Source organism: Giraffa tippelskirchi, chromosome 5, assembly GCF_054371585.1.
Source record: "Giraffa tippelskirchi isolate mGirTip1 chromosome 5, T2T-mGirTip1v1.2.pri, whole genome shotgun sequence".
Taxonomy (NCBI): Eukaryota; Metazoa; Chordata; class Mammalia; order Artiodactyla; family Giraffidae; genus Giraffa; species Giraffa tippelskirchi.
The window spans coordinates 87,777,704-87,805,022 of record NC_137279.1 but is presented as its reverse complement, the minus strand read 5'-3'; the positions used below and the strand labels follow the sequence as shown (position 1 = coordinate 87,805,022).

The 27,319-nt window shown below is 52.8% G+C and overlaps 3 protein-coding genes across 19 annotated transcripts; 2 read left to right on the top strand and 1 right to left on the bottom strand.

Annotated features, from left to right (window-relative positions):
* Positions 1-193: 193 nt before the first annotated feature.
* NECTIN4 (nectin cell adhesion molecule 4) lies at positions 194-25,107 on the bottom strand. 13 transcript variants are annotated; one of them, XM_081485054.1, is made up of 12 exons: positions 24,858-25,107; positions 22,338-22,548; positions 17,768-17,874; positions 15,048-15,192; positions 5,973-6,332; positions 4,444-4,734; positions 3,235-3,355; positions 2,157-2,305; positions 1,800-1,959; positions 1,312-1,387; positions 877-951; positions 194-536 (listed from the first exon to the last, which is right to left on the bottom strand). In XM_081485054.1, exons 4-12 carry the CDS (start codon positions 15,121-15,123, stop codon positions 312-314), a joined length of 1,533 nt encoding a protein of 510 aa, XP_081341180.1. In that variant the 5' UTR covers positions 15,124-15,192; positions 17,768-17,874; positions 22,338-22,548; positions 24,858-25,107; the 3' UTR covers positions 194-311. The 13 variants fall into 13 exon arrangements, with proteins under 13 accessions (XP_081341180.1, XP_081341185.1, XP_081341181.1 ...); XM_081485059.1 differs by having other exon boundaries at positions 1,800-1,956; XM_081485055.1 differs by lacking the exons at positions 17,768-17,874; positions 24,858-25,107 and adding exons at positions 24,179-24,306; positions 24,471-24,660.
* LOC145504404 (uncharacterized) lies at positions 6,082-19,355 on the top strand. Of its 4 annotated transcripts, none has more exons than XR_014052166.1 (11): positions 8,584-8,609; positions 8,893-8,943; positions 10,369-10,412; positions 10,708-10,867; positions 10,999-11,030; positions 12,200-14,149; positions 15,112-15,216; positions 15,308-15,425; positions 17,287-17,442; positions 17,532-17,627; positions 19,152-19,355. XR_014052166.1 is itself a non-coding variant. In XM_081485133.1 (10 exons), the coding sequence occupies exons 1-5, from the start codon at positions 7,115-7,117 to the stop codon at positions 12,253-12,255; spliced, it is 309 nt and encodes a 102-aa protein (XP_081341259.1). In that variant the 5' UTR covers positions 6,082-7,114; the 3' UTR covers positions 12,256-14,149; positions 15,112-15,216; positions 15,308-15,425; positions 17,287-17,442; positions 17,532-17,627; positions 19,152-19,355. The 4 variants fall into 4 exon arrangements, 1 of the variants encoding a protein (XP_081341259.1); XR_014052167.1 differs by having other exon boundaries at positions 10,369-10,416; XM_081485133.1 differs by lacking the exons at positions 8,584-8,609; positions 8,893-8,943 and adding an exon at positions 6,082-7,124 and having other exon boundaries at positions 10,369-10,416; positions 10,996-11,030.
* A 250-nt stretch (positions 25,108-25,357) lies between the features above and the next one.
* On the top strand, positions 25,358-27,311 carry KLHDC9 (kelch domain containing 9). Of its 2 annotated transcripts, none has more exons than XM_081485085.1 (4): positions 25,358-26,030; positions 26,314-26,473; positions 26,565-26,763; positions 27,032-27,311. In XM_081485085.1, the coding sequence occupies exons 1-4, from the start codon at positions 25,510-25,512 to the stop codon at positions 27,196-27,198; spliced, it is 1,047 nt and encodes a 348-aa protein (XP_081341211.1). In that variant the 5' UTR covers positions 25,358-25,509; the 3' UTR covers positions 27,199-27,311. The 2 variants fall into 2 exon arrangements, with proteins under 2 accessions (XP_081341211.1, XP_081341212.1); XM_081485086.1 differs by having other exon boundaries at positions 26,565-26,798.
* The last annotated feature ends 8 nt before the right edge of the window (positions 27,312-27,319 follow it).

Here is a 27,319-nt window from a genome sequence, read left to right as displayed (position 1 = left end):
CATACCACAATTCACTTGTGACGGCATGACGCACACCACGGGCACAATCACCCCTGCACGCACACACAGCACACACTCAAACAAGCACACACGCACACACAGTGACCTGCACACACTGTGGGAGGGACTCAACCAGCAGAGCCCTTCCGTTATCCAACGGAAGGACTGGAAGGACTGGAGATCAAGCAGTCAGTGGGGTGGGGAACATCTTCCTCAAGAAAAGAGTGTGTAGGGAGGCCCCCCTAGGGATGAGCTGAAGGCTTCCCTGTCAGCAGAGGGAGCCAGGCTTAGGGGACGGAGGCAAGCCTGGGTCAGACCAGATGCCCCCGCCCGTTGATGTAGATGCCATTGCCCGTGGGCTTGGCCCGCAGGGTCCCATTCTCCTGAACAAAATGGTTCATGGCCTGCTTGATGCCTTCATCCCGATCTTCCTCCTCCTCTGCCCGTCCAGAGCCTGGAGACAGCAGCTCAGTCTGTGTTTCAATCTCCCTCACTGTGGTCAATGTGGAGTAACTGCGGCCCTCTGGCTCTTCACTCTGGAGACCAAGGGCAGAGGGCGAGTCAGGAGCCTGGGCAGGGTGGTCACATGTGAGGGGGCTGGTTGGGGCACGGTGGGGTCAGAGGTCAGGCACAAGCAGGGGTTATGGTTGCTCAGCAGCTCAGAGATGGGCGCCAGGAATGAATGTTAGATGTGGGGAAGGGGAGACTAGAGAACGAAGGTGTAAAGGCATAGCTGGGGGTATGGGGGAAGGCAGGCGGGCAGCATGAGTGTCAGGCAAGAGGGACTGGTGGAGGGGCTGCTGACGCACCACATCTGGGGCCAGGAGAGGGGCCTGAGCAGAGTGGTGGGGACACCGGTGGGGCCGGGGGCCTCACCATCACAGAGCAGCTACTGTTGTCCTTGAGACTATCAGGGTGGCCCTCGGCTCTCAGCCCTACACTCTCCTCCGGCTGTAGGGCCCGGACACGGGGGACGAGTCAGAACAGGGCTCAGGCTCCTCCCTTCAGCCTCTTCACCTCTGTCCTCCCCCAGGCTCCTCCCTAATCACCTTCCCCCACCCCAACCTGTCCATGCACTCCTCCACACAGACATCCTCATTTCCCCCACCCTGACCTTGATCCCACCCTGAAACCAGTGCTAATGATGGCTTCCCAGAGCAACCAGTGATAAAGAGGGCTTTCTAAGGGAGCCAGCAGACCCAAATAAGCTCTGCCCACCCACCCCCACCTCCCCCCAGGGCAACCCTCCTAGACTCCTGAGCTGCAGAGGGGCCCCGGCCCCAAGGACACACCCGACCCTGGCACACACACCTGGTTTCTGGGGTCCGAGTGATGGGAATGCAGCCTCCGGATGGAGTTCTCCCTGGTCAGGGTCAGCTCCTCCTCACTGGGAAGACACCCCCTCGTCAGGAGCTGAAGGGAGTGGTGGCCTCCCAAGGTGAACCTAGACTGGCGGCGCCTCTATGAGCTGGGGCTGGAGGGTGTGGGCACTAGGCTGTCCCTGCAAGTGTGAGTACGTGGCTGCAGAGTGTGTGTGCCTGGTGCCATGTATGTGCCCATGTGACACCCTCGCATATGGATCTGCCCTCACTCAGGCAGTGTGGCACCCCTCACCCAGCTGTGGTCCAGGCCCAAAGGCCTTTCTTACCTCCCAGGAGACTCTGCCTACCTCTGGTCCACAAGCTCCTCAGATGTTGGGCCACCCAGCCTCCTCTCACTCCTCAGTCCTGGCCCACCTCCTGCTTGTCTCCTCTTTGCTCCCTGCTGACCTCACCCGCCCGGGAGTGGCCCATACTCACTATTTCTGGGTCATCTGCTGGGCCTTGCGCCGATGGTATCGGGACATGAGCACTACGACCACCACCAGCAGGCAGAACAAGAGCGCGGCAATCACACCCACCACCACCACAGAGGCCGACACCAGGTCCACCTGCTTCCCCGGGGCATCCTCGGGGTCTGCTGGAGACAGGCCGCGGTCTGAGGCAGATGTCCAGCTCTCTGGCCCACCCCCCACTGTCCTCTCAAAACACATTCCGAACCACCCCCCTCAGCCTAATCCCCTCCAAATCAACACTGTCCCATTTCTCTCTCTGTCTTGCTCCCCGTTGCCCCCACCAGGCCCCTGGCCTGGTCTCAGCCTTTGCCCCCGTGCTTACCAAGAACCTCCACCACCACCTGGGAGTCCCTTGAGGAGAGTTCGTTGCTGACGTGGCAGACGTAGGTGCCACTGTGCTCAGTGGTCAGTGTGGGGAAGCCCAGGGTGTCTCCTTCTGCTCGTACCCCACTGGGCAGAGGCCCATCCAGCCTGGAGGACAGGGAAGCTGATGGGCACCGGCCAGGGCGGGCTGAGGCTGCCACCATCCAACGTGCCCAGGCAGCTCTCCACCTCCCTCCCCCATGACGTCACCCAGAGCCACCGGCTGTTCCCACGGTGCCCCTCCCTCCTCTAGGCAGGTCTAGGCAGAGGCCCCTTCTCCCTGCCGCCCAGCCTGACCTGGGCACCCCCACACACACTCGGGGAAGCTCCACACGCACACCGTCTCACATGCTCCTGTAGGCACCACGTCATTCAGCACTAAGTACCAGGTCCACATGGTATAAAGTCCATACGACAGGACTTGCTGCTCCTATTTGGGCTCAGATGGACTTGGAAAATGTGACTGCATGCCCCAATACCCGTGACATTGCATGGTAGGATACATGAACAGAGCCCCAGACACGAGGCCACATACATGGCTCATATGTGAGAACATGCCTGTCATGGGCTCACATACATGTGCCCCTGATGACCTCCCTGATTCTCTGGACATCTCAGACCCTGGAAAAAAGCCAAGGAACTAGCAGAGATTGGGGGGAGTGCTTCTAAGGTGCTGGCAATGTGACAGTGGTTATAAAAGTGTTACTTTAACAACAGTCACAGTCAGCTGTATCTTTTTGTCTTATCCACTTCAGGCACTTACATTAAAAGTGTTAACATTTAAATACTGTATTATATTTCATAATTTTAAAGTTAAGGAAAAAACCCAAGCACTTATTAGCTAACTCCCTATTCATCGCCATGTATCCCACACTCCCTGGTGTCAGCCAATAATAATGTTTGGTGACCATGCATATTCTTGTATTGGTCTGAACATGTGCCCCAATTTATTTGGGGTTCAGAGTATATTGTCCCAGTTCATAATGAGTATGTGTTGGTCCTGAGGGAAGGATCCCAGTCTCAAGCTTGGCTGTTACCGTGTCCAGTTGTACGAGGGAGGGGGCTGCCCTTCACTCAGGCACTTGAGCATAGCTCCTTCTCTGCCAACCTGCCACAGCTTTCGGTCTTCAAGGCCTCTCACAGAGGCTTCAGCAAGGACTGGAATGAAAGGTGGGAGGAGAGAGAATGAGAGTGATGCTCTTCCTTGAAGAACCCCGGTCCTAGGTCTCACCCTGCCTGGAATAGCCTCTCCCTGCCCTTCCCTATCCTGTCCATCTGCGGCCCAACCTAGCCCAGCCCCACTTTGCTGACAGCTCCCTCCCCTAAGTTCAGAGAGTCCACACTGGTTTACCTGTGCAATGAACCTATACATTCCTCTGTATAGCAGTGTGGCAACACCTTTTGAATCCCCTGTGGTCCCTAGCATAGTGCTAGTCACAGAACAGGTGCTCAGCAAAATCCCTCCCTGATCCTTCAAAGGTTTAACCATCCTCCTAGTTCCTTCATTTCTTTTTTCTTTTTTCCTGACTGTGCAGCACAGCTTGCGGGAACTTACTTTCCCAGATCAGGGATCGAACCGAGGTCCTTGGCAGGGAAATCGTGCTGTCCTAACCACTGGACCACCAGGGAATTTCCAGTTCATTCATTTCTTTAACAAACATTTGTTGAGGACCTACTTTGTGCCAAATGCTGTGTTAGTATGAGTAGAAAACAGTGCCATCCCTCACAGAGGCTCAAAGTCTAATGCCAGGAAGACAATATCTGCCATTGACCTGGCACCATCCATACACTAAGCACCGTGTGAGAGGCTTTGCATTTGTGGTTTCTAATTCCCATCAGAACCCTGTAAAGTTGATATAATTACTCTCCTTCTACTAATGAAGAAAATGAATCTTGACTGAATAACAGCTGGTAAATAGCAGAACTAGGGTGCATTCCAAGTCCATCAGTCTTCAAATCCTAAACTCTTTCACAAAATTCTTTCAACTCCATATTTATATCTGACCTCCCTGAAACCTGAAAAACAGGGCAAGCTCCTTTGTAAACAGGAGGACTCTGAAGGTCAGAGAGTGATTTTTCAAGGTCATCTGGGATGGGCTCCAGGTCTTATACCTTGGACTAGTGCTCTTTTGGCCACACAGCATGCCCTGTAGGATCCAGGCTGGCCAGATTGGTGGGCCTCACGGTCTTTCAGTATCTCACCAGTCTTCCTGGAGCCCATAGGGGTGCCCTACCCAAATACTCACAGGCCACTTGGAGGATGTGCGTGATCCGTTGGTCCTGGAGCAGGCCCGGGTGGGATACCACGCAGGTAAGTGGCTGTCCATTCATGCTGCGGCTGGGCACCAGATGGAATTCTGAAGTGACGGCAGCTGAGCGGGAGTGTGTGAAGGAGCGGTGGGATGCCGTGCCCTTGACCTCTGTGTCCCAGGTAACACTGGGGGCCGGGCTGCCCTCCGCCGTGCAGGAGGCTGCCAGGGTCAGGCCCTGGCCCTCTTCTAGTGCTGGACCAGGATTCAGCGAGGGTAAGGGAGGCACTGCAGATGAGGGGAGGCAGACATCACCATCTTCACAACCCCTGTGAGGAGGCCACACCCCATCCCAGTTCAGTCTAGCTTTTTCTTCTTTTATATTATCAACAGAGATGTCAAATGAGTGGTAGAATTTCAACTGACTTTGTACCTTTCTCCACTGTTTGAATTATTTACCATGAGTATGGGTCATTTTTTTAATGAAAATAATGAGGTAATTTAAAAACTAACCAGATAACATCTATATTATAATAATAATAACAGCCACCATTTTTAAAGCACTGACTATGTGCCCAGTACTGTGCTCAACACTTTATGAACGTTATTTCTTTTAATCCTATTAACAAACATGAAGTAGGTATTATTATCCTTATTTCATAGCTGAAGAAGCTGAAGCTTAGGGAGGTTAAATGAGTCATTCCAGATCATTAGCTATGGGGTGGTGAAGCCAAGATTCACACTCAGGTTTTTCTACCATGGCTGGTATTACTATATTCCATGTGGATAAAGGAAAACTATAAAGGTCTTTATTTTTCTCTTTATAACATTAACAGTTCAAGCACAGAATGGAAAAGACTTGACTTGACCATAGGTCCAGGGCATCCGTTGACCGCGAGAGTCCACAGTGCCAAGTGGTGGTTTACAAGGCAACTGTGGCTTCCAACCACATTCACTGAAGGTCAGGATCAGGAAAGGCATTGGCCCCACTGGTCACGCACAGCCACTCTGGTCAGAGGTGGGCCTGTGTGTCCATGTCTAGGCCCGGTATTTTAAATGGAGCCCAGGGGGATGAGAGAGGCTCTGAATGAGTGTCTCTGGTAGAACTGTTGCAGAAACTAGTAAATTTAACTTGAAGAAGAGATTTGAGTAAGGCGTGACAGAGCTCCACATCTAGTGGAAAGGCTGTTGTGCAGAAGAGAGAATAATCCTGCGTCATCTTGCTGGAGAGAGTGAAAGTAACCAAGAAGGAGATTTCAGGTCCACAGAAGGAAGACCAGCCTAATAAATGGATTCTTCTCCAAGGCTGATCAAGCCATATCAAGCTTTTGGGAGTCACCTGAAAAGAATTTCTGCATTGGGGTGGGGGTTGGATGGGCTAAAGGAAGCTCTCTCAGTGCCACAGGACTCCACCTCTTCCTGTTTCGACCCCACCCCATTCATCTCTACATCCCCCTGCCTCTGGCTCTGCCCTCCAAGACCCAGGGCCTGAGGTTCTGGCGCCTCCGGCAGCTGGCCTCACTTACCCAGAACGCGGAGCCGCAGCCGGGCCTGGAAGCTTCCGGCAGGGAAGGTGCTGACGCGACACTCGTACTCGCCCTCGTCAGCCTGCACCGCATTGCGCAGCAGCACCGCACCATCCAAGGGGTTCCGTGGGGGCGGCGGCTGTTCCACGCGGCCCTCGTAGGCTGAGCTCACGTGCAGCCCGTATTTGGAGTTCAGCAGTGCCAGTTCCCGGCCGCCCTCGCCCGCATCCACGCGAGCCCATGCCACCTGCTCCACCTGCTCGCCCGGATCCCCTCGGTAGAAGCAGGGCAGCTTGGCATCCTGGCCCAACACCACGGTCACCAGGTCCGAGGTCTCCAGCTCACCAGCAAGGCACTGACCTGCAGGGGGCAGACAGAAGCAGCCAGGATTAGGGGCGCTGCCAGAGCTGGGGAACACTTATTCATAATGATAATGTCAGCAAAGGCAGCCCAGAACTCCTGGAGCATTTTATGCTTGCAAAGCGCGTTCAGTCCATTACCTCATTAGATCCACAAACCATTCCCAAGAGGTAGGCATTATTATCGCCCTTTAACAGATGAGGAAACTGAGACCCAGAGAGAGGAAGTGACTTGCCTAAGGCCACACAGATGGTATATGGAAGAGTCACACCCTCTCTCAGCCCTGGATCCTATCCTGAGCAATTGTAAGGTGGGCAGCTATAACAGGAGAAGAGGCCCAGCCTCTGCCCTCTGGGAGCTCAGGGAAATGGATTTTGTGCCACAAAGACCTGGAAGCCATGGACAGACTTTCACAGAAGGCTTAACCTACCAAGAGAGGGAAAGAGAATGCTTTCAGAAAGTGACCAGGAGTCAAGGCAAGGGTCGAGAAGAGCTGGTGTCTGGGATGCGGCATGTGGTGTAGAAAGGGTCCACCCCAATAGGCCCTTCAGAACATTCTTTTCATGACTTGAAGATGAGAGGATAAGAGACCTGGGTTCCCAGAGAGAAGAAGTTATGCTATGTGGGAGGAATGGCATGAACCAAGACAGAGACAGGAATGAGCAAGTCACTGAAGATAGAAAGGCCCAGGGTCAGAGGCCCAGAGAGAAGAGGTCAGTACAGATACATAACAACAGGGTTAGAACCATGAACCAGAAGCAGAGGATTGGAGATGAGGACCTATGATGAAAGGTGAGTGTTATGTGCATTGATAAGGAACAGTATGTAGCCTTATCAGCAAAGAAGGATGCATATCCTGCACTTATAGAATCTGAGTTCTTCTGGGGAAGAGATATGTATGGAAACATCTATGGAAATACGTGTGATGGGTTCTTATTTAGTGGTTAGTGGTGTGTTGCAGGTTAGTTATGGGATAGGCTAGTCACAGTGGTCCTGATTCAGGTTGGAGGGCCTCATGCATGAAGTGGGTAGAATCAGGAGGGGGTGAGACCTGGAAAGGGATCCCAGGTAAGGGCCCCAGGTGGGCAAACCCCACGGAGGTGGAGAGTCTGGTTGGTTCAGGAAGCCAAGAGGAGAGGACACAACTAAGACAAGGGGTGTGTGTGGAGTGGGAGTGGGACATCTGGTCACAGCAAAATCATCCAGGACCTTCCACACCAGGCAAAGGAATTCAGATTTGGCCAGGGGAAATATGGAGTCACTAAAGCATTAAGCCAGTGGTCATGTGTCCCTCCGACTGGAAAGTGGAGAGACTGAGGACAGGAGACACACTAGGACCCTGCTGCTGCCAGCCTGGACTGTGCTGCCAAGAGGAGGGGACAGCTCCAAGGGAAGCTTGGCAGGATTTGCTCACTGACCAGAAAGAGGAAAGACTCAAAGACAACTCCTAGCTTTCTAGGATGAGTAACTTATGAGGGAGGCAGAGCTGGAGAAGCTCGAGGCTGGGAAGAAAGAAATTTGAAGTGGTGGAATAAAGTGTATGAAACATAGGGCTGGGGGCGGAAGGCTGTGGGCAGGATGGAGGCTCTCTGGGATGGTGAGAGTGCCATACCTTGGAATGCATGTCCAGTAATTCCCAAAAGTTCAAAGCTCCTACTTCTAGCCAGCACTTCACACACCCTGCTGGCCTTCACCTTGCTCATGCTGTGATCCTGCCTGGAACGCCCTCCTCCCTATGTCTGGTAGCTCCTACTCATCACTGTCTGGGTAACTCCTACTCATCCTTAAAGACTCTGCTTAGACATCACTTCCTCCCAGAGTCCTCCTTCCCCCCACCTCCACCTGAGGCAGGGTGAGGTGCCCTTCCTCTGTTCTGCCTCTAGCATCCTGCGTTGACCCATCACAGACTGTATTTGTTGATACCACAGATTGTGTTTGCTATTTTCTCGTCTGCCTCTTCCACCAGACTGAGAACCTCAAGATCTCACATCACATATGGAAATATGGTTTCTGATTTAGTGCCCAGTAGTCTGCATTCCTGGCATATAATTGGTACTCAATTATTATTTATTGACTGACTGAATGAGTGAGTGAGTGGATGAATGAATGAACGTGAGAGACAGGCGGAAGAAGGAAAGGGTAGAACTGAGGAGGAATGTGCAGTCTTTGGTTGGGCTGGGCAGGGAGGGGGTTGGCATGGCAACCTTAGGGTGGAGACACAATAGGCTGGCTAGCTGGGTTCTGTGCCAAAGGGAGTACCTCCAGACTGGACCTAGGGTGAAAGTAGGGGGTGGAGGGAATCAGACATGGAGGGAGAAAGTGAAGCCCCACTAGAGTGGCCAGAGGGTTCCAGGGAGGCAGAGCATGGGACAGAGGAAGGGAGTCCCATGGCCCTGCAAATGGGAAGAGGAAGGGAGGATGCTGTTGGGAGCCGGGAGGGCCCGAATGGGACGGGACAGACCTGCAGGGCCAGATACCAGGGCCCTGACCTGCCTAAGCTGATGTTGGTCCCACCCAGCCCAGCAAAGGAGTCCAGCTAACTACCTATCACCCCTCCCAGGCACTTCTTCTTGGCACCAGAGGGAGCAAGGCTGCAAAGGAAGGGCTGAAGGTGGGCTTGAGATTGGGGCTTCCTGGTACTTCCTCTGCTTCTAATCCCAATGTCTATGCAGGTCACAGGGAATCCAAGCACTGCTCCACTGGGAGACACTCAAACCCTTCCAAAGCCTATTTCTGGAACAATGTCAGATGGCATCCTCATTCCTATACTTGTCAACCAACTGGCCCCTCCCCACCACTTATCACATTTCCCACCAAAAATACCTTCTTAGTGTACAACATGCATCGAGTCCCTAGCACATGTCTGAGTCCGATCCTCCATATTCCTACCTATGGCTCCATGATTCCCATGATACCAAGTGATAAACCCAAACTTTGCAGGATGAGGAACCCAGTAAAACTGGAAAGTCCCTTCTGGGTCTCTCCCACATCTCCCCATTGTCCTAAATTCACTATTTACTGGGAGCATCTCAGCTTGAGCAACACACACACACACACACACACACACACACACACACACACACACACACACACACACACACACAGGCTGCAAGAGAAGGAAAAGAGAACTTGGGCTCTGGAATCCCTGTCCTGGGCTCAGTAGGTAAACCCAGAAGCTGAGACTCCCAGGGTAGGGCAGACCAGGACTGCCTCCTCCTTCTCTCCCCCACCCAGTGCCTGCCCGGCATCAGCATGATGATGTCACCAGAGCAAAGGAGATACACCGCCCGCCTGGTGAGGTCACCCTGCGGGCATGTAGTGGCCAGGCCAAGCCCACAGACCCTTCTGCTGCAGATTGTTTGCTGAGGCTGGTGGACCCTGCTGGCTGAGCGCTCCTCCCTCTGACCCTCCCCTCCCCTCCTCCTGGGAGCACCAGGACGCTGGTCAGGAGCCTGGGTGATTCAGCTGCTGCTGCACAGCCAGCCTAGCCACAGCCGCCACCAGCCATCACCTTGCGCAAGGCAGAGAACAGGCCCAACTGGCCAGACAGGATCCCTGCCCTTGTCCTCCCCCACCCCTGGCCAGGCCCCCACGGGCCTCTTTGGGGCCCTGCCCTCTGTGTACCCCATCTGCTCCCAGACAGGCCCTCCATTCCTGGCCTGGGCTGGCTGCCTTCTCCCCATCCTGTGCCTGGGCCCCAACTTTCCTCCCTGTGCGACGCCCAGCCCCTGATCTCCAGAGGGGAAACTGAGGCTGGCGATGGCAGATGACGGCACCTCTCGAGCAGGAGGCTTTTCTTTCTGTGGAGCCTTCCTCTCTCAGCATCCGCTGCTAGTGCATCTAGGAGCACACAATGGGGTCCTAGAGATGGGTCTATGAGGAGGAGGAAGGGAGTCAGTGTGAGCTCTGTGTGTCTGCATGTACATCTCTGAGTGAGGACCTGGAGAGTCTCAGTGCTGGTTCACATGCAGGAGAGGCTGCCTCTTTGCACAAACTTGGTGTTTCCCACATATATGTGTTCATTTTTTCTCTTCAGGAGTGCATGTGTGCTCGTCAGCATCCAGAGCAAGCCATGGAAAGGCATGTATGTGAATGTACACACATAGTAAATATTTTGATGGTTTCTCCTAGCTTCCGCATAGTTGTCTGTCTCAGCTGCCTCTGGTCAGTGGTGTGTGGCTCGGGGCCTTTGTCTCTGCACCCACTGGAGTGTGGCCCAGGCACTCCTCCCCTCCTCACCCCAGACTTGAGGCAGATTCATCTCAGGCAGAGGGACCCAGAGATGAGGTCACTGTCCCTCTGGGGTGATGGGAAATTGTCATCGAGGACTACCCCACAGAACGAAACAAAAGCTCTTTCTACCCTTGCTCCTCAGGTTCCTACTGGAAGGACCCCCACCCTTCTCAGCCCCCCCAGTCACACCCCCAGGCTCCTGCAGCACCTCTGGCCCCTCAAGGAGGCCTCTCCCTGGGAATCTCTGTCAGGTCTCTGCTGCTGCCTCCACCAGAAAAACCAGCTCTCGCTGCAGGCCTGGGGTGAGGGTTGTCTGGTGGAGGTTTGGTGGGAAGGAGGAGGGGGATCCTACCTGGGGCTAGGGGGAGGGGGCCGAGCTGTCTAGGGTCTCATTCTCCTTTGTTAACTCTTGCCTCCCCTCACCCCACAGCAGCAGCCTCCCCAAGAAAGAGCTGGAATGTGTGGGTGAGTTTGGGATAAGAAAGCACGTGGGGAGGGAGGTGGGTGGGGGGTCCAGGAAGGGGAACACATGTAAACCCATGGCTGATTCATGTCAATGTATGGCAAAAACTATTACAATATTGTAAAGTAATTAGCCCCCAACTAAAATAAATAAATTTATAAAATAAAAAAATTTTTTAAAAAATTAAAAAAAAAATAAAAGAAATTAACTGGAAAAAAAAAAAAAAAAGAAAGCACCTGGGAAGGGACCCCTGAAGCCCCCTATTCAGGACAGGTGATATAAACAACCCCACTTTTTTTCCTTCCATCCTTCCCTCTCCCCCCCATAACCTTGGCCTTGGAGTGCTAAGGAACTTTGAAAACCAGCAGATTCTCTCTCTGCCTTCCTCCACCTCCCTCACTTACCCTCCATTGTCCTAAGCCCCTCAGCTTAGTGAGAGCTTCCCAACCCGGGCAAAGCGCCCACCACAGATTAGTGTCTGGGGAGGGGGGCCACACCAATCACAAAGGGAGGTGAGAACAATGGGGGAGGACGGGCCTTGGGCCCAGACACGGCTCCCAGCACAGATAAGTCCCCTAAACCCCCCGGAGCCAGAGTCTGAGCCTGGCTGAGTCACCACAACAGCCACACTGTGGGTGGGAGACCCAGAATTCAACTTCTCCCAAACCCCTGAGATCTTAACCCCCTCCCCAATCCTGCCAGCCAGCCACCCCCCTCCCCCATCTCTGCAAGTATGGCCAGCTCTGCCCCACCCCAAATCACAGCCTCAACCTAGCTCTCAGGACAGCCGACCAGTTTTAAAGGCAAGAGGGGGTGGGGGTGGGGGGTGGCCTGAGAACTCTGGGGAAAGTGTCTGAAGCCCGAGGCTCTCTGTCCAGTGAAAGAGTGATCTTGTCCCCTCCCCCTCAGGCAGAGCCCTCCTCTTCCAGCTCTGCGGCTGGACCCCAGTTCTGAACTTGACCTTCTCAGTTTAGATTCTGTTCCCAGATTCAGCCCCTAGGCTTCTCTCCTCCCTTCCCTCCTGACTCAGCTCCCTACCCCACCCCATCCCTTCTGTCTGCCTAGACTTTGGTCAGCAGAAGGGCAAGTTTGGGAGGCCAGAAAGCCCAGGCATTCTCTCTTCACTAGGCTTGCTCCCACCGTGGCTGACCTCCCTTCACTTTGCCTGCAGGGCCCCAGGATCCCGAGGCTGAGGTCAAGAGGCTGGGACCATGGACTCTACTATGAATCCCTTACTGCCATCTCTGTGGCTGGGGTGCCCCTGGTCCAGCTCCCTGAAACACTGGGATTGGACCAAGGTCACCGGGGCCACAAGGCTTCCCTGGGATCCTCCTAGCGCTCCCCACCTTGGGCAGGGAAGCTTGCCTCCCTTTCTGGGCTTCCCCAGGGGTTTGGGTAGGTCCTTCAGAAAAGGGCCTGCCCCCACCTCTGTAAATAGGAGTAGAGATGCAGGGATGGGGTCCCTCCCTTTCTAGAAAACTCACTTCAGACAGAAAGCTGATCCTAACCCTCAGAGGCCAGACGTCAGAATTCAGAGAATCCTGTGTTCTCTGGGGTCCTGCAGGGCTCAGTTGGATGCAAACAAAGATTAGGAACTAGGACCCTACTGGCAGAGTGTTTACAGATTTGGGTCCCTCAGCCCCAAGGCAGGAGATGGGAAGGAGAAGGGAGGAGACCTCACCCGGAAACTCATCCCATTAAGGAGAGACAAAGAGCTGTGGTTGTTGGGGTTCCTCCCCAGCCTGGGCTCCTCTCCCTGACAGGGGTGGGGCAGGGCCCTGGGGCTCAGAGCGCTAATGGCCCAGGACTTGGTGGGGGCACAAATCGGCAGCATTGCAGGGGCAGAAGGCAGTATCCAGGGTAAAGCTACCCCTGGTCCCCGCTGAGAAAGGGGATCAGGACCTTTCCCCCTTCTGTCACCACAGCCGGATGGACTGCCTCTTCCAGCACCCAGCACCCTCCTTCAGTCAGGGCCTGGACGTTCATGCAGCCACAGGCTCTCAGAGCTGGAAGGCCCATATAGATCATCTGGTCCTACCTCTTGGTCTCCTGAAGTCTAGATTCTTAGTTGCCCAAGGTCATGTAACAAATTAACTGCAGAAATGGGGCCGGAACCCAAAACTCATGATTTCCCAAGGTTCCTGTCCAAGGCTTTCTCAGAGACAAGAACACTCTAGTTTCCTGGGGGCCATTGAGGAGATACCTACAGGGAAGCCAGAATGGGGGTGGCAGTTAGGTGGGCCCACCTGTTCCTTGGGCTAGGAACCTGGGCTCTGACTTCTGGCCCTCAGAGCATGCTGTGCGGGTTACAGCAGCTGAGCGTGGCTCACTGGGTGCCAACTTCCCTGGAGACAGGCTGCCTCCCTGGCCACAGCACCCGTCCATCAGGCACCGGACAAGGTTGGGGTGATGCCCTAACTAGAAGGGGTCTCCTCTCCCTTCCATGGGCTTCTCTGAGAAAGAACAGCTTTGTGCCCTGGACAAAGAAGGCAGGGACTATGTCTTGCTAACTGTTGTATCTCCAGCATCCAGTGCCCTGGCTCTACCCAGTGAGCTCTCAGAGGTACTATGCTCTGATGAATTAGGAGTTGGAAGACCAAGACGCTAACCCCGATTATGCTTCTAACACTGAGTAATCTTGAGATCTCGCTGGCCTTTCTATTTCTTTCAGTTTTCCTTGAAAACTTCCCTAAGGGAGTTGGATATCTTGATCCCTTCCGAGTCCTGAGACATCATGGCTCCACTCTCTAGGTGTGGGTAGATCCTTTAGGTGTGGGTAGATCCTACAGGAAAGTGACTGCTGAGTTCCCTGGCCCCAGCAACCAGGCCCCACCCTCTTGGCCTAAGCAAGTGAGAAGAGTTGTCTGGAAGATGGGAATTAAGATGGGGGAAGGGAGAGATGGCAGGGCTTGGAGCTCAGTATCCTGCAGTTGGAGGCTGGGCCAATGACCCTTCTATTACAAGATCAGAGCAAGAGCAGCCCCCACCCAACCACACATCTAGGTCTGACTCTCCTCCTGACAGCTTTAGCTGGGAATGGAGGTTGGGGAAAATCACTGCTGGACAACTGCGGCTCCGTCACCACTGCTCCTGGGACTTGGAATCAAACTGTTGTATGTAGGTGAGGCCCTGACTTTCTAAGGAGGAAGATTTCTCAGTTGTCTATTACCTTGGGACAGCCTAAGGAATCCTACCCTGGTCTCATTGTGCATACGCACACTTACAGACACACACACACACACACACATTCTCTCCCCCACTCTGAAGATTATAAATTCCTATAATTTCTAATCTTCTGTATACAGTGCTAGACAGGAGTGATACAAGACATCTAGTTGAGAAAATAGGACAACAAGGGATAAATAGAAGAGGACCACACCCTCTGTAGAAGGTGCCCTACTCCAGACCCCCCACTCATGGAAGGAGCCGTCTTACTTTGGAATAGCACACCTCATAGTGTGCTCAGAGACAGAGGGGGCCAGAGCTCCCCAACAGCCCCCCAACAGGTGCCACAGAACTGGTATTCTAGGACATCATGGAGAGAGGAAGTGATAGAAAGACCCTGTTCATTCTCTGGACATCAGGCTTCCTACACCCTGATGACTGGGGAAACCAGCTCAGCCCTGAGTCAGCCGCAGCCCCAGTCAGCAATTCTGAAGCCCAGGAGGTAGGCGAGGGAATCTCTAGGAAACCCTGGGGTGAAAGGGTCCCCACCAGTTCTGCCTCCCTGGCCACCTGCACTGGATCACCACATCTCTTCCCCCAGAGGCAGCTCCAACGTTTTGGCTAAGGTGGTCAGGGAGCCCAGATCCAGAGACCTGGCCTGGGGCTGGAAAGGGACATGAAATAGAAGAGCTCCAGTGGCTCTCCTGAGGGCACTATATCAGCTGGAGATGCGGGAGCGAGGTTGATTCCTCAGCTCAGAGTACAGGAAAGGGAATGTGTATGTGTGCGTGCATGTGTGTGTGTGCGCCTGGTTGGCCTGGGCTCAGGAACAAGGGTTCTGAAGCAAGTCCTACCTGTAAATGACGCCAGGAGCAGCAGCAGCAGCCAGGCCTCAGGACCCCACATCTCGGCTCCCAGGGACAGAGGCATTGGTCGGGAGGCAGAGCTGCCCAGTGTTTCTGAAGTTCCACCGAGTTCTCCCTGGGAGCCGCTCGAGAGCTGGATAAGGGACCGACCCAGACGGTAGGCAGTCACAGAGTCCTCGGGCAGGGTCGCACCTGCCTACCCCCCTGGGGTCTCCGCTAGGGGACCCAGCCTCCTTCCACCCACCCAGCTGTAGCTACCCCCAAGAAGCCGTGATTGGGAGCTCCGAGCTCCCCCAGAGCTGCTTCCCACGCTGTGGCCAACAACGAAGGCAGAAACTTGGGAACCTGCTCAGCAGGTCAGAACAGGTGCGTCTCCGGGGGCTGGGCCTGGCACGGAGACTAGGCAGCCGCCGCCCCCACGGCCCGGCTGGCTAATGGGCGCCAGAGAGGGAGGGAATAAGGGAAGGACCTGGGGGGGTGTGGGATCCCATCATCAGCTGTAGGCTTTACCTCGCAGTATGTGGAAGGGGCTGTGATGGGAGGGGCCAGGTGGGGGGAGGGTAGGAAAGGCCCAGGGTGGCTCAAAGAGGGAGGCACCTAGCCAGGAGGAACCAGGGCAAGGCCCTTGTGGGTGGAAAGCAAGCCAATAGCCCCGCACTCCGGCCGGTCTTGCTGCCTTCCCTTGGGTTTTGCTGAGTTCCCCAACTTCCCAGAGGGGTTCAGCTTTGGAGCCAGAATCAGAGAAGACCAGAACAGAGGACAGTACTGCCCAAATACCTCATCCATCTGATGAGAAAACAGAGGCCCAGAGTGGGGAAGGGGCTTGCTGGAGGACACAGCTTAGGTAGTATGAGACATCTCTACCTCTGAGGCAGGGAGTTAGAACAAAGGCAAGAATACTGGTAGCCATTCCCTTCTTCAGCGGATCTTCCCGACTCAGGGATCAAACCCAGGTCTTCTGCATTGCAGGCAGTTCTTTACCATCTGAGCTACCAGGGAAGCCCCAGAGACCCCTCAGAAGGAACTTAAGTGACCTCATCCCCAAAGCCTCCCCCTCTGACATAGGAGAAGCCAAGGGATTGACCAAAGCATTAAGCCCACAGATTCCTGGCCTCCCTAGCAGGACTCTCCCTCAGCATCAACACCTTCTCACTACTGGTCAGGAGTTCCCACACTGCATCAGCACTACCTTAGTGGAAAGGGGTTCTTTTCCACCATCACTATGGTCGCTTTAACCATTTATCCCATGGTTATTGAACAAAGCCACATGTCTGGACTTTGCAAGGACAATCGATTTCAAATACTCTGTCCTTGTATTCCTGTAAGTATACTCTCACCTGTAAAACCATCTGTTTCCATGTTGCCTATAATGCAACTGCCAAGTTACACAAAACCTTACTGACCTATCTGGGATAGCCAGAGAAGGGGGCAAACTCAACTCCCTGAAAACTAAGGGAAGGGGAGGAGCAAGATCATTGAAATACTGGAGCTAAAATATGTACAGGAAAGAGGAGGAAATACATACAGGTTAAAATCTTGCAGCAGGATCCTTTTGTCTGGAGAGTGGCAGGCAGGAGGAGTCAAGGACAGCAAGGTGAGGGAGTGGGGATCATTTCGTGTAGAATATTTTACACACACACATACACACACACTCCTGATTCTACCTGTCAAAATCTTACTCATCTTTCAAAGCTGACCTCAAATGCCACATTTTCCATGAAGCCTTCTCAGTTCCTCCCACCTAAAATTAATCTTTCTCCCTTCTGTTCCTCCTCAGCCTCTGCTAGTCCCTTTATTATAGCTTGCGTACTCATAATTTGTGCACATCTTATCTCCTTAACTAAATTGTAAGCTTCAATTCAAGAAGCATCGATTGAAGCCTGCTGTGTGCCAAGGATTCAGTAAATGTGTTAAATGAGGGACAGGATGAGAACTGTAGTCTGTGAACTCCTGGAAAGTCAGGCTTGTTTTGTAATCTTGTCTCAGTCATCCATGCTAGCACAGTCCACAGCACTTAACGGGGACTGAATGCATTTTTGTTGAAGGCATGACATTATGGATAGAAAAGGTGATCAGGTACGGAGTGGAGATCCTGACTCTCCCGAACCTGGTCAGTGACCCAGACTTTAACCCTGCCTCTGGACCATGAGCCCAACTCTGGACCATGACTCCAGGGGCTCTAGATCCCAAATCTCACAATGTTCATGGTAGTGACCTCTTCTTACAGAACTATTTCCCACGAGGACCAGGCTGAATGCCAAAGCTCCTGTTTCTCTCCACCTCTGCCTGGGTGAACCCCTTCCCCTCTTCAGGACTCACATCCCCACCTGTGCCAGGGGAGCAACCCCACCCCGATGTTGCTTTGAGATCCACGGTGGCAGGGGTGGGGTAAAGCCGGGGGGAATAAGAGGGAGGAGCACCCTGTGTTATAATTATAATTATCACACTTCGGATCCTATCGCACGATTTCAGAGGAGCTCCTTTCCTTCCCACGGATTCACCCCTCCTGGTCCAGGAAACCCCAGGAGAAACTGAGGCACGGTGGTGGGAAAGCAGTTTGATCACAAGGTGGGTACCCAGTCCCTATATCTCTTTCACCTTTTCCATTCACAGTACATCCGTAGTGTTGCCAGACAAGATGTCTAGGACCCTCAATCACTCACCTGCAATTCCAGTCATATGGAGCACTGGGCTCCTGCTGGACTTACCAGAGATGTTAAGGCCAGGCTGTGCCAAATATTTTTTCATGGGTATGTTGAGGTCCTAGTAAACACCAGAGGTGGCCTTGAAGGGAGGACTAAGGCTACCACTGGGCCTGAAAGGGAGCACTTGGGCAGGAAGTAACTTCAGGCCTCTGCTTGAGGTAGGCATCTTTCTTCGCCTCATCCAACAAGTATCTGTCTCCAAGTCCCTCTGCCCGTTGTGACCTCAGTCCTGTATATTTCACATGGGCCATGCTCTTGGGGAACACACCCTCATTCTTAGGCCTTGCCTTCACTCTTCTGGGATGAAGCTTGCAGAAGGCAAATTCCAGGGTTGGGGCTAGAGGAAATATTGTTTGGAGAAGACTTTCCAAACAAGTGCGTGGTCTCTTGAGTTCTGTTCTCTCTCCCTCATTGAATCCCCATTCTCCTCATGCCTCACTACCTACCCTCCTCCCACCCACATTCTGGGCTCTAAGAATGGGAATAATTCAAGCCAAGGTGGCCTCCTTAGCATGTGTATTGTCCTAGTGGCATCACTGCCTGCATGCCTGCATGCCTGAGTTCATTCGACAGACATTTAGTGAGCACCTCTTCATGCCAGGCCGCAGGCAGAGGATAGAGATGCATAATACACATGGTCCCTGCCTCAAGGAGCCCTCAATTAGGAGAGACAGATGCATAATAACACGCCATATCCCTTCATCATGTGTTCCCTACATGTCTCTGTATGTCCATACCCAGGGCTTTCTCTGTGTGTATAACTTCAGATGTTCATTATCTAATATGTCCAAGCATCCGCTTGTAACCTGTGTCTGTCCCCACGGAAGGCTGCACACCTCAGCCAAACCGGTTGGAGTGGGTTGTGCTGAAATTTTTGTTTGTGTCAATGGGACTTGGAGGTGAGTCAGGGAAGACCAAGGATGGGTGGGGTGGTGTGGGGGAGAAGAAGAGTGAGAGTGAGGGTCAGATTGAGTGAGCAGGGGAAAAAGGGAGTGGGTCAGGATGGGAGGGGCAGGGGGTGGGGTATCAGGAGGATGGTTTGGGGGAAGGAATAGATGAGAGAGCCTCTTAGTGAGTAATAGCCAGTTTTTCTGAGGTGAGATCCCAGGTCAAAGAGTCAGAGGCTGGCAGGGAGACCCCTGGGCTTTGGGAGAGACAAAAGCAGAAAATAAAGCTGAGCAGAACTAGTTGCAAGCATGGGGGTGGACAAAATGTCTACAATCCATTTCTATACAGCTTTGTTTCTTTGTGTGATATTAAGCTATTCCTAATTAAGCTATTCACTGCCTTGGCTTCTGCAGTTTGTACAGAGAAGTTTCAGGGGGTTAACTGAGGCTGTAGTGGAAGATTACTGATAGGGGACTTGATTTCCTCCCTCAGGACCAAGGCTATTTCCAGTAGAAGCTTCAAGATCCCTCTTCCTGCTCCTCCCTGGGACGCTCCTCACCCACAGAGGGCTGGACAGTGACCCCGATACTCTGGCAGGTTTTCCTCCACTGAAAAGCACCTTGCTCCCCTCCAGCTGAAGCTTCACTGTGCCCAGTATCAGGATGATGGCATCCTTCTTTCTAAGAGATTTCCTCTAAACATTGCCATGTGTGGTGCTGTTCCTATCTGGCTATCCTGCAAGTCCATTGATTCCCCAGTACCCAGCCCCATCCTTTCCTGTTGCCTAACAACAACCACACTTTCCTGTTGCCTAACAACATCCCTTAGAGCTTAGGGGGCTGGATTTGCTTGTTCCTAAAAAGCCCTGAAGCTGAGTGAGGAAGTAGCTGAGCATAGGCATATTTGGGTCCTGTTTCTCAGTAGGATGATGTGTGCAGAGCCCCCTCCTCCTTGTGTTCATCCCAGGAACTCCCCAAGCTTCTGTAAATACATAATCACAGAATCAGGGACCACAGTGTGGGTAAAGAGAGAGATGCCTTCATTCTTTGACACTGTGGTCTCTGGGTGCTCCTGCCCAGTTGCTTAGTCATGTCTGACTCTTGTGACCCCATGGACTGTCGCCCGCCAGGCTCCCCTGTCCATGGGATTTTCCAGGCAAGAATACTAGAGTGGGTTGCCATTTCCTCCTCCAGGGCATTTTTCCTCACCCAGCGATTGAACCCACGTCTCCTGCATTGGCAGGCGGGTTCTTTACTGTGGAGCCCCCAGGGAAGCCTTGGTCTCTGGGTGGGCTAGCACTTTTAGAAGGTTCTGGAAATAGGTCCTGACTGGCCAAGGACAAGAGAAGGAGTCCTTGTGGAAATCAGAGTTTTCTAAGTGCTGACAAGAGCAGGAGAAGATGGCAGTGGTTTAAAGAGCAAAGCTGAGGTGGAGACCAAAGAGTTTGGTGAGAGAATGGATTCTAGTGATGACACCAAACTGTGCTTCCTTGCATTCCCCCATCCTTGTCTCCACCCCCGACCACAGAAAGAACCAGGCTCCTCCCAGGGAGCCCACCTGTTAGAAAACATGTAGACAGCCCCCAGGGACCAGCCCCACCTGCAGAGCCTATACCACCAGGGCATCTTCAGGTAATATCCAGCCTCTTAGTTTCTCAAACTTGTCTCCAGGTATCCAGCTTAGATACTGAGGGTGTGGCTCTTCTCTGCACCAAAGAGACTGCCACATCCCAGCCATCAGCCTGGGCTTCTGCCACCACCTAGCTTGGCTTCCCCAAGGGAAAGCATTCTGAGGCCCTGAGATATAGCATCACCCAGGACCAGGCCCTGGGGGTGGCAGGACAGCTGCAGAGCAGAATATGAGGCTGTGGATGGAGAAAAACATCATGAGCCCCAGGAAGCCTGAAACGAGTGGGAGATTGGAGGGAAGAGCCTGAGGGAAGAGGCCAGTTGTTAGGGAAGAGGGGCAGAAGCTGAGAGGACATGAGCAGGAAGTGGGAATCAGGGGAACTAGTAGGATCTGGGGATTCCTGTAATTGGAGGATGGATTTTAGTATGAAATGTGTTAGCAGAGTCCTCCTTCTGTATGGTCCAGGAGTACTCACCTCTCTATCACCTCAATTTGAATCCCCTCCTTTCCATGTGCGTGCTAAGTTATTTCACTCGTGTCCAACTCTTTGAGACCCTACGGACTGTAGCCCACCAGTTTCCTCTGTCCGTGGGGTTCTCCAGGCAAGAATACTGGAGTGAGTTGCCATGCCCTCCTTCAGGGGATCTTCCCAATCCAAGGATCGAACCTATGACCCTTACATCTCCTGCACTGGCAGCTGGGTTCTTTACCACTAGTGCCACCACGGAAGCCCTTTCCCTCCACACCAGGACCCAAAGTTACATCAGACCTGCAGTTACACCTGTTTCCACCATCCATGCTCAGCACTCGGCAGGCAGGCATCACTGCCCTGGTCAGAGGCCAGGATGCCATGCAGCTGTAGAGAAGCCCTAGTCTAAGTGCCCTGGTTCTCTCTCTGCCTGGTCCTGGAAAGCAGGGACTGGGTCCTTCAGGTTCCAAGACACCCCCAAAGCCCCACTGCAGCAGGACTAGTTTTTAGTCTTGCTCCCACTGCACTCAGAGACTTGGACCTGTCCTGCATCTGTTTTCAGTCCCAGAGAAAGCAAGGTGGGAGCTTTTGAGCTGAAGATGGAGGAGGTAAGTCCCAGTTGCAGGAGAAGCAAGAGTGGAAGCCCAGGTAGAGCATGCCCCTGATTCCCTCCTGAGCATCTTCCACCACACATTCCAAGATGTACTTAAGGCTTTCTGTGAAGAAATCCCTAGTAACTGCCCTCCAGCCTCATCTTAAAGCCTTCCTGCTGAACCTCAGTTTTTCCTTCAACTCTAGAAGTGGCATAGAAGAAGGGCTAGGGATCACGAAACAGAGCAAGAGTCCCTTGCCTGTGATAACTAGTGAGATCAGGAAGCACTGGTCCATGGGCTACATGGAGAGGTAGAGGAAGAAGGACTAGAGTCTAATCTCCCCATTCTAGCCAGCTTCTCTCCCTGGGCCCAGGCCTCCACACTCTAAGGTCCTCTGTGGAGAAATAATACTCCCTGAACAGGTCCCATATATTGAAGCTCACTTAGGTCCTCATCAGTGATCAATACCCTATGACTGTGTCCAGGGACCCCAAACTGTTTCTACATTTCTAGCATACAGCCAAAGGGGAGAAACCTGGTCACTCCTAGAAGATTCCAGAGCTCCTTGCAGAAGAGTCAGATGGTTGGCTCTGTTCAGCAGAAGAGAGGGCAGGGGGACAAAAGACAGAGATCCAGAGAGAAAAACACAAAGTAGAAATGGTGAGAGAGACCTCAAGGCACAGTGATACAGGTTGAAACTTAGAGAGACAAAGAAACAGAAGGAGAAACACACAAGTTATCGAAGAGGGGTAATTCAAAGAGACAGCAAGCTGAGACAAGAGCTGAAACAGAGACAGAAAGACCTAAAGAGAAATTTCTGGATGCCTGCTTGCCCACTGTTGGGATCACTCAGGTATTTCCCTCCTCCACCCTCAATTTCCACCACTCAATATGACCCATTGATACTTTCCTACTCAGTATCACCATGGCTCAGGTTCTTCCCATCCTTATCCCACCTCTCCATCATCCTCTAACTCACCTGATTCTCACTCACCTCCACCCCAAGTCTGCTTACAGTTCTGCTTTTCTCTCCAACTCCTTTCAGCTCACGTCTCAATCATGACTCAAGATCAGGCCTCAAGTCTCTTGTCCTGGTCATTCCTCTGTCCTTCTGTTTGCCCATGTCCTTATTCTGGCTGAGCTGAGCAGAGTCAGAAGTGGGGCCAAGAAGGCACGGGGACAGGAAATCAACTAGCCAGAATGAACTGTGGGAAAAATGTAGAAAGGTCAGAGGACAAAAAAGAAAGAGCCAGAGAGACCGCCAGAAGGCTAGGACAGCCTGGGAGATGTAGGTAGAGGAAATTGAGAGAGTCTTGACAGTGTGACTAAGACCCCTAGGGTCCAATTGTTGGCTTTCTGTGTGTACTGGACAATGCTGAGAACCAGGGATGGTTCTAGGGGCAGAAAATGGGGTTACAGAAAGGTGAAAATAGACTAAGAGTTTTGTGAAGGTTTGAGACAAGTGGGTGTAGATTTAGGGCTGGGACAGATATGAGACTAAAAAGCTGAGCTGCAGGGATCCTTGCTTGCCAGAAATAGCCAACTGAGGAGACTAAAGTCATAGGGTCACATCAGGATTCTGAGACTTTCAGGATGATCAGCCCCTCCCCCAACTCCTGGACAGAAGTTGTCCCTGTATATTATTAGCAGTTGGAAAACAGGTCCAGAGAAGGAGAAGCCCTGGTAGCCCTTCTTCCTATCTCTCATGATTCTCTCACAGGTGTGCCCTTCACTTTATCTTAATGCTCTTTCAGTTTTTTACCATCGATGGGTCATCATACACCGCTTAAGATGCTGCCCTGGAGTGTCCAGTGTGTGTCAGACAAGTACAAATTGGTTTATTTTCTTCTTTTCTCTCCTTCTTCTTCCGCGCTTTTCCCCTCTCCAAGTTTTTTTTTTTTTTCTTCCTCCAAAATATGGGCTTGATTCAGACTAACCAGGGGAGGTAGGAGTCCTCCCCCAGGTCTATGTTTGGAATGCCAATGGACATGTCAGACACCTCTGACTAGTAGGTGGAACTGGAAGAGGTACAGTAGTGGCAGGGAACAGCTAAGGAGCATGTGAGGTTCAGGCTGCATGTTCAAGTGAGATGTCGACTGCTGAGGACCCAGAGTGGAAGCTGGGAGGAGAAGGACAACAAAGCTGAGAGAGAGGAGCTGGAAAGGCCCCTGGGGTAGGGAGTTCCCTGTTCTGTCCAGGAGAGGCAGAAAATGAGTCTGGCGGAACAGCCAAAGACTTAAGCAAAAGCAAGAGCATAAAATGGGCATATAGGCCAGGACAGTTAAAGCAAAATGACACCACCCCCCAGGCAGCTCCTCACTGAAATCTTAGCAGTGTGACAGACCTGAACCCAGCATTTTGGAGATTAGCCAGTTAGAAGCCTTAGGGAAAAGACTGACTTTCAGATTTCAGCCAAGGATGTTAGTAGCGATTTTTTTTTTTTTTCTTTAACCATGATCTGGAAAACTGAGGATCCCTTTTGCCAAAATCAGGGAAAGCTATAGTTGGGTGGGCAGAGACTTTCAAAGCTACTACTGGGTCTCGGCTTAAAGGTATAGGTGAGGAACAGGTCCTCATACCTTCCTGCCCATACCCTCTTCATGCTATTTTCCTCTAAGGACCAAGAGTTAGGATCTGGAGTGGGAAAAGCCCTGCTGTGCTGTCCCTGAATGACACCTCCATCCCTACTGTAACTCAAGTCACTCTCTAAGGCCTCAGTTTCTTGGACATGATGGGGACCAAGCTGATGCTATAGAAACCAAAGGCAAAAGTAAGCAGTCATCACTCCCATTTACAGCCCAGTCCCAGTGGACACAAGTCCTGTTTCTGTCCCACCTCAGCGATGCTGGAAGTAGAAGTCTGTCTGCATTATCACCTGTAGCTAAAAACTAGTCAATGTGGATCTGGGCCTCTTCATTCTTCACTGGGTCTTGCAGGGATGAGTTAAGAAGAAGCTCAGGGACCTGGCTTGAATAAAAGGCCGATACCAGGGAGGGGCAGGAATCTGTTTTTCTCACTCCTCCCCTCCTTCACCTCTATCCAGCTTCTAAGGCTGGGCAGCTTCTGCCCTGGATCTTATCAGGAGAAACTCCCTGCCCTTAATTCTGAGTTCCAGATGCCACAGTACCTGTTTCCTTGTGCTGTATGAGTTCATGAGACAAGATGAAATCAGGAATTACTCTTCCTAGGACTCAATAGTGAAAAGTTCTCCAAAGTTCAAGGTCTCTTCCCTCACCCCGACCCAATCACTCCTCTCGCCCTCGCCCCCTCCCCCACCACAGGACCCTGAGACTGGGCTCTACTACCCTCTAGTGGCCAGAGAGGAAAGGGCTGTCCCACCCAAGTCAAGACCTTCAAGCCTTTGCCACAGATCTTTGGTTGGCAAGACAACCAAGAGATTAGCCAACAATGTTTTATAAATGAGAAAGAGGCCTAGAGAAAAATAATCACTTTGAGAGTCAGGATATAGTTGGAATCAGAACCCAAGTCTCCTGACTCCCAGGTCAGTACTTACTCTACTTTAACTGTCTCCCCTCTGACTTTGGTCTCCTCTTCCTAACTCATCCCCGGGGAAATCAGAATCAATCAGAAAAATGCCAAAGCGAACTTCCCTGGCTGCCCAGTGGTTCAGACGCCAGGCTTCCACTGCCTGGGGCGAACGTTGGATCCCTGTTGGGGAACTAAGATCCCACACGTCAAGTGGCAGGCCTCTCTCCTCTCCCCGCGCAGCCCCCCCACCCCGCCCCCCAAAAAACGTTAAAGTCAAAAGGACATGGTTCCTCCTCAATCTTTATTGAGCAACACCGGCACCTGAAACATCGTAGTCCCAAGTGAATTCGCAGCTTAAACAACAGGGATCTTTCTGAAGAACCGGCTCTCCTCGGTCTGAGTTCAACACTCATCATTTTTATTGACCTAGCACAGCTCCTGTTGCCACGGTGACAACACTGCTTCCCCGGTAGCTCCCCAGGTCTCCTGTCTCCACGGTAACCAGTGCTTTGCGACTTTCAATTTGCTGCGTCGTGCTGCAGCCGCGGCAGTGGTTGCTGGGTGACGGCTGTGAGAACGGGTGCCTTGAGGTGGGGACCTGGAGGGGCTTCCGGTAGGGGCCCCCACATAGCGGGGCTCCGGGCTGCCGACCCCGCAGCTCGCCTCTACCGGGTCGCATGGCGGGGGCTGTGCGTGAGGCGCGGGGCTCGGGCTGGACCTGGCGGCCGGTGGCGCGGGACCCGCTGCTGGCGCGGGCCTTCCATTCATGCACTGAACTGCGGGGACGGTTCTATCTGGTCGGGGGGCTCCTAGCTGGAGGAGCGAGAGAGCCGAGCAGTGAAACGGTGGTCTTCGATCCGGCTGGGGGCCAGGCCGTGCGGGTGGCAGCACGGGGCGGCCCGAGCCGCAGCCACCACGACGCGGCGCCGGTGGGCGGGCGCTGGCTCTGCGTGGTGGGCGGCTGGGACGGGTCGCGCCGCTTGGCTACTGTGACCGCTTTGGACACGGACCGCGGTGTGTGGGAGGCGTGGACCGCCGGCTGCAGCAGCTGCCCCCTTGCCGGCCTCAGTAGTCACACCTGTACCCGAATCTCCGACCGAGAGCTGCGGGTAGCAGGCCGGGAGGGCGGGACCCACACTCAGCGTCGTTACGGAAGCATCTACACGTTAAGGCTGGACCCTGGAGCCCGCACCTATTGGTATGACATCCCTTGCCCTAAAATTTTCACCCTTCCTTCACCTGCACCCTGGAAAAACAGATTCGCAGGCAATTTAACATCCTCACCCTAGCACCATTCTTCCCTGGGAATCTTCCATGTCTCAAAGAGTTTAACTCTCTTTCAATGTTACCCTTCATCTCAACTCAATTACATGTGGCCCTTTACCATGTCTCCCTTCTATCGTTGGCGAGGGGAGTGGGGAAAAGGCAGTATACAGCACTTACATTTTCCAGAAAACTCAACTCGGGCCTGAATTTCACAGCTATAAGGAAGAAGGCTGCCACACTGTTTCACGCTCGGGTCACTGTGCTGCTTTGCTCCCAAGTCCTGGGCCCCAATCAGGTCACCAGCTATTACTCTTTGGGGGCTGCAAATCACCTGAGCCAGAAGTAGCTGGGCATTGGAGTCATGGGAAGATTAAGGTATTGTCTACTCGCATCTCGCTAAGGGTGGGACGCGACTAAACTTTGGATGCCCAAATCCCTCCAGACAGTCGCTTCTTTTTCCCTCAAGGAGGAACCACCTGTTGCCCCCCGTTTGATGGAAAAGCTTTCAAGGCTCGTGAGCAGCGGGCAAGGGTCCCAGCAGGGGCCTCGAGGACTCCGCCATCACTCATGTTCTGTGGTTGGGCCCTTTGCTGTCCTGTTTGGTGGAGAAACTTTGACCAGAGCCAGAGACACCATCTGCAATGACCTCTACATCTATGATACCCGTGAGAGCCAGCTTAATGGTTGAGAAGGGGAAAAGGTGGGAAGACAGGAGAACCTGAAGACTACACAAGAAAAAAGGATAGAGTAAAGGGGCAGGGAGGAGGAAGAATTAGTCAACAACTTAAAGGAATACACAGAATATTAAATTTTGGAGAGGCCTGCAAATCATGGGAGGAGAAAAACAATGAGCAAGTCTTTGGTCTTCTTGAGAGCCCCATGGGGGCCAAAGTGCTACTGCCTCAATAACCACCCTCTGCCCTTACCCAACAGGAAAGTCTCCTTCTCTGTGGTTCCACTTCCCCTGTGCCGACCATGGACTAAAACGCGTGGGCCATCGGACCTGCCTTTGGAATGATCAGCTCTACCTGGTTGGGGGTTTTGGTGAGGATGGCAGGACAGCTAGTCCACAGGTTTGCATTCTAGACCTCTTTATCTAAAGAATAGTGCCAAGATACACTGCCAACCCTCTGTTTTGTTGCAAACTCAAAGCATTATCACAGAGCTATCTTCCTCATTTCAAATGCTGATTAAATTTCAACCTGAGAGTCAACACTGTCT

What these genes read in the sequence shown, in the direction of transcription:
- LOC145504404 (XM_081485133.1), top strand. An exon ending in GCTCTCGCTGCAGGCCTGGG is followed by an intron (nt 10,868 to 10,995) that starts GTGAGGGTTGTC and finishes CTCACCCCACAG; the next exon opens with CAGCAGCCTCCCCAAGAAAG. An exon ending in GAAAGAGCTGGAATGTGTGG is followed by an intron (nt 11,031 to 12,199) that starts GTGAGTTTGGGA and finishes CTTTGCCTGCAG; the next exon opens with GGCCCCAGGATCCCGAGGCT.
- KLHDC9 (XM_081485085.1), top strand. Translation starts at nt 25,510, where the DNA reads ATGGCGGGGGCTGTGCGTGAGGCGCGGGGCTCGGGCTGGACCTGGCGG. An exon ending in CCTGGAGCCCGCACCTATTG is followed by an intron (nt 26,031 to 26,313) that starts GTATGACATCCC and finishes TGAATTTCACAG; the next exon opens with CTATAAGGAAGAAGGCTGCC. An exon ending in GGAGTCATGGGAAGATTAAG is followed by an intron (nt 26,474 to 26,564) that starts GTATTGTCTACT and finishes TTTTCCCTCAAG; the next exon opens with GAGGAACCACCTGTTGCCCC.
- NECTIN4 (XM_081485050.1), bottom strand. Translation starts at nt 8,035, where the DNA reads ATGAGCAAGGTGAAGGCCAGCAGGGTGTGTGAAGTGCTGGCTAGAAGT. An exon ending in TACTGGACATGCATTCCAAG is followed by an intron (nt 6,333 to 7,944) that starts GTATGGCACTCT and finishes TGCCCCCTGCAG; the next exon opens with GTCAGTGCCTTGCTGGTGAG. An exon ending in GCTGCGGCTCCGCGTTCTGG is followed by an intron (nt 4,735 to 5,972) that starts GTAAGTGAGGCC and finishes CCTCATCTGCAG; the next exon opens with TGCCTCCCTTACCCTCGCTG.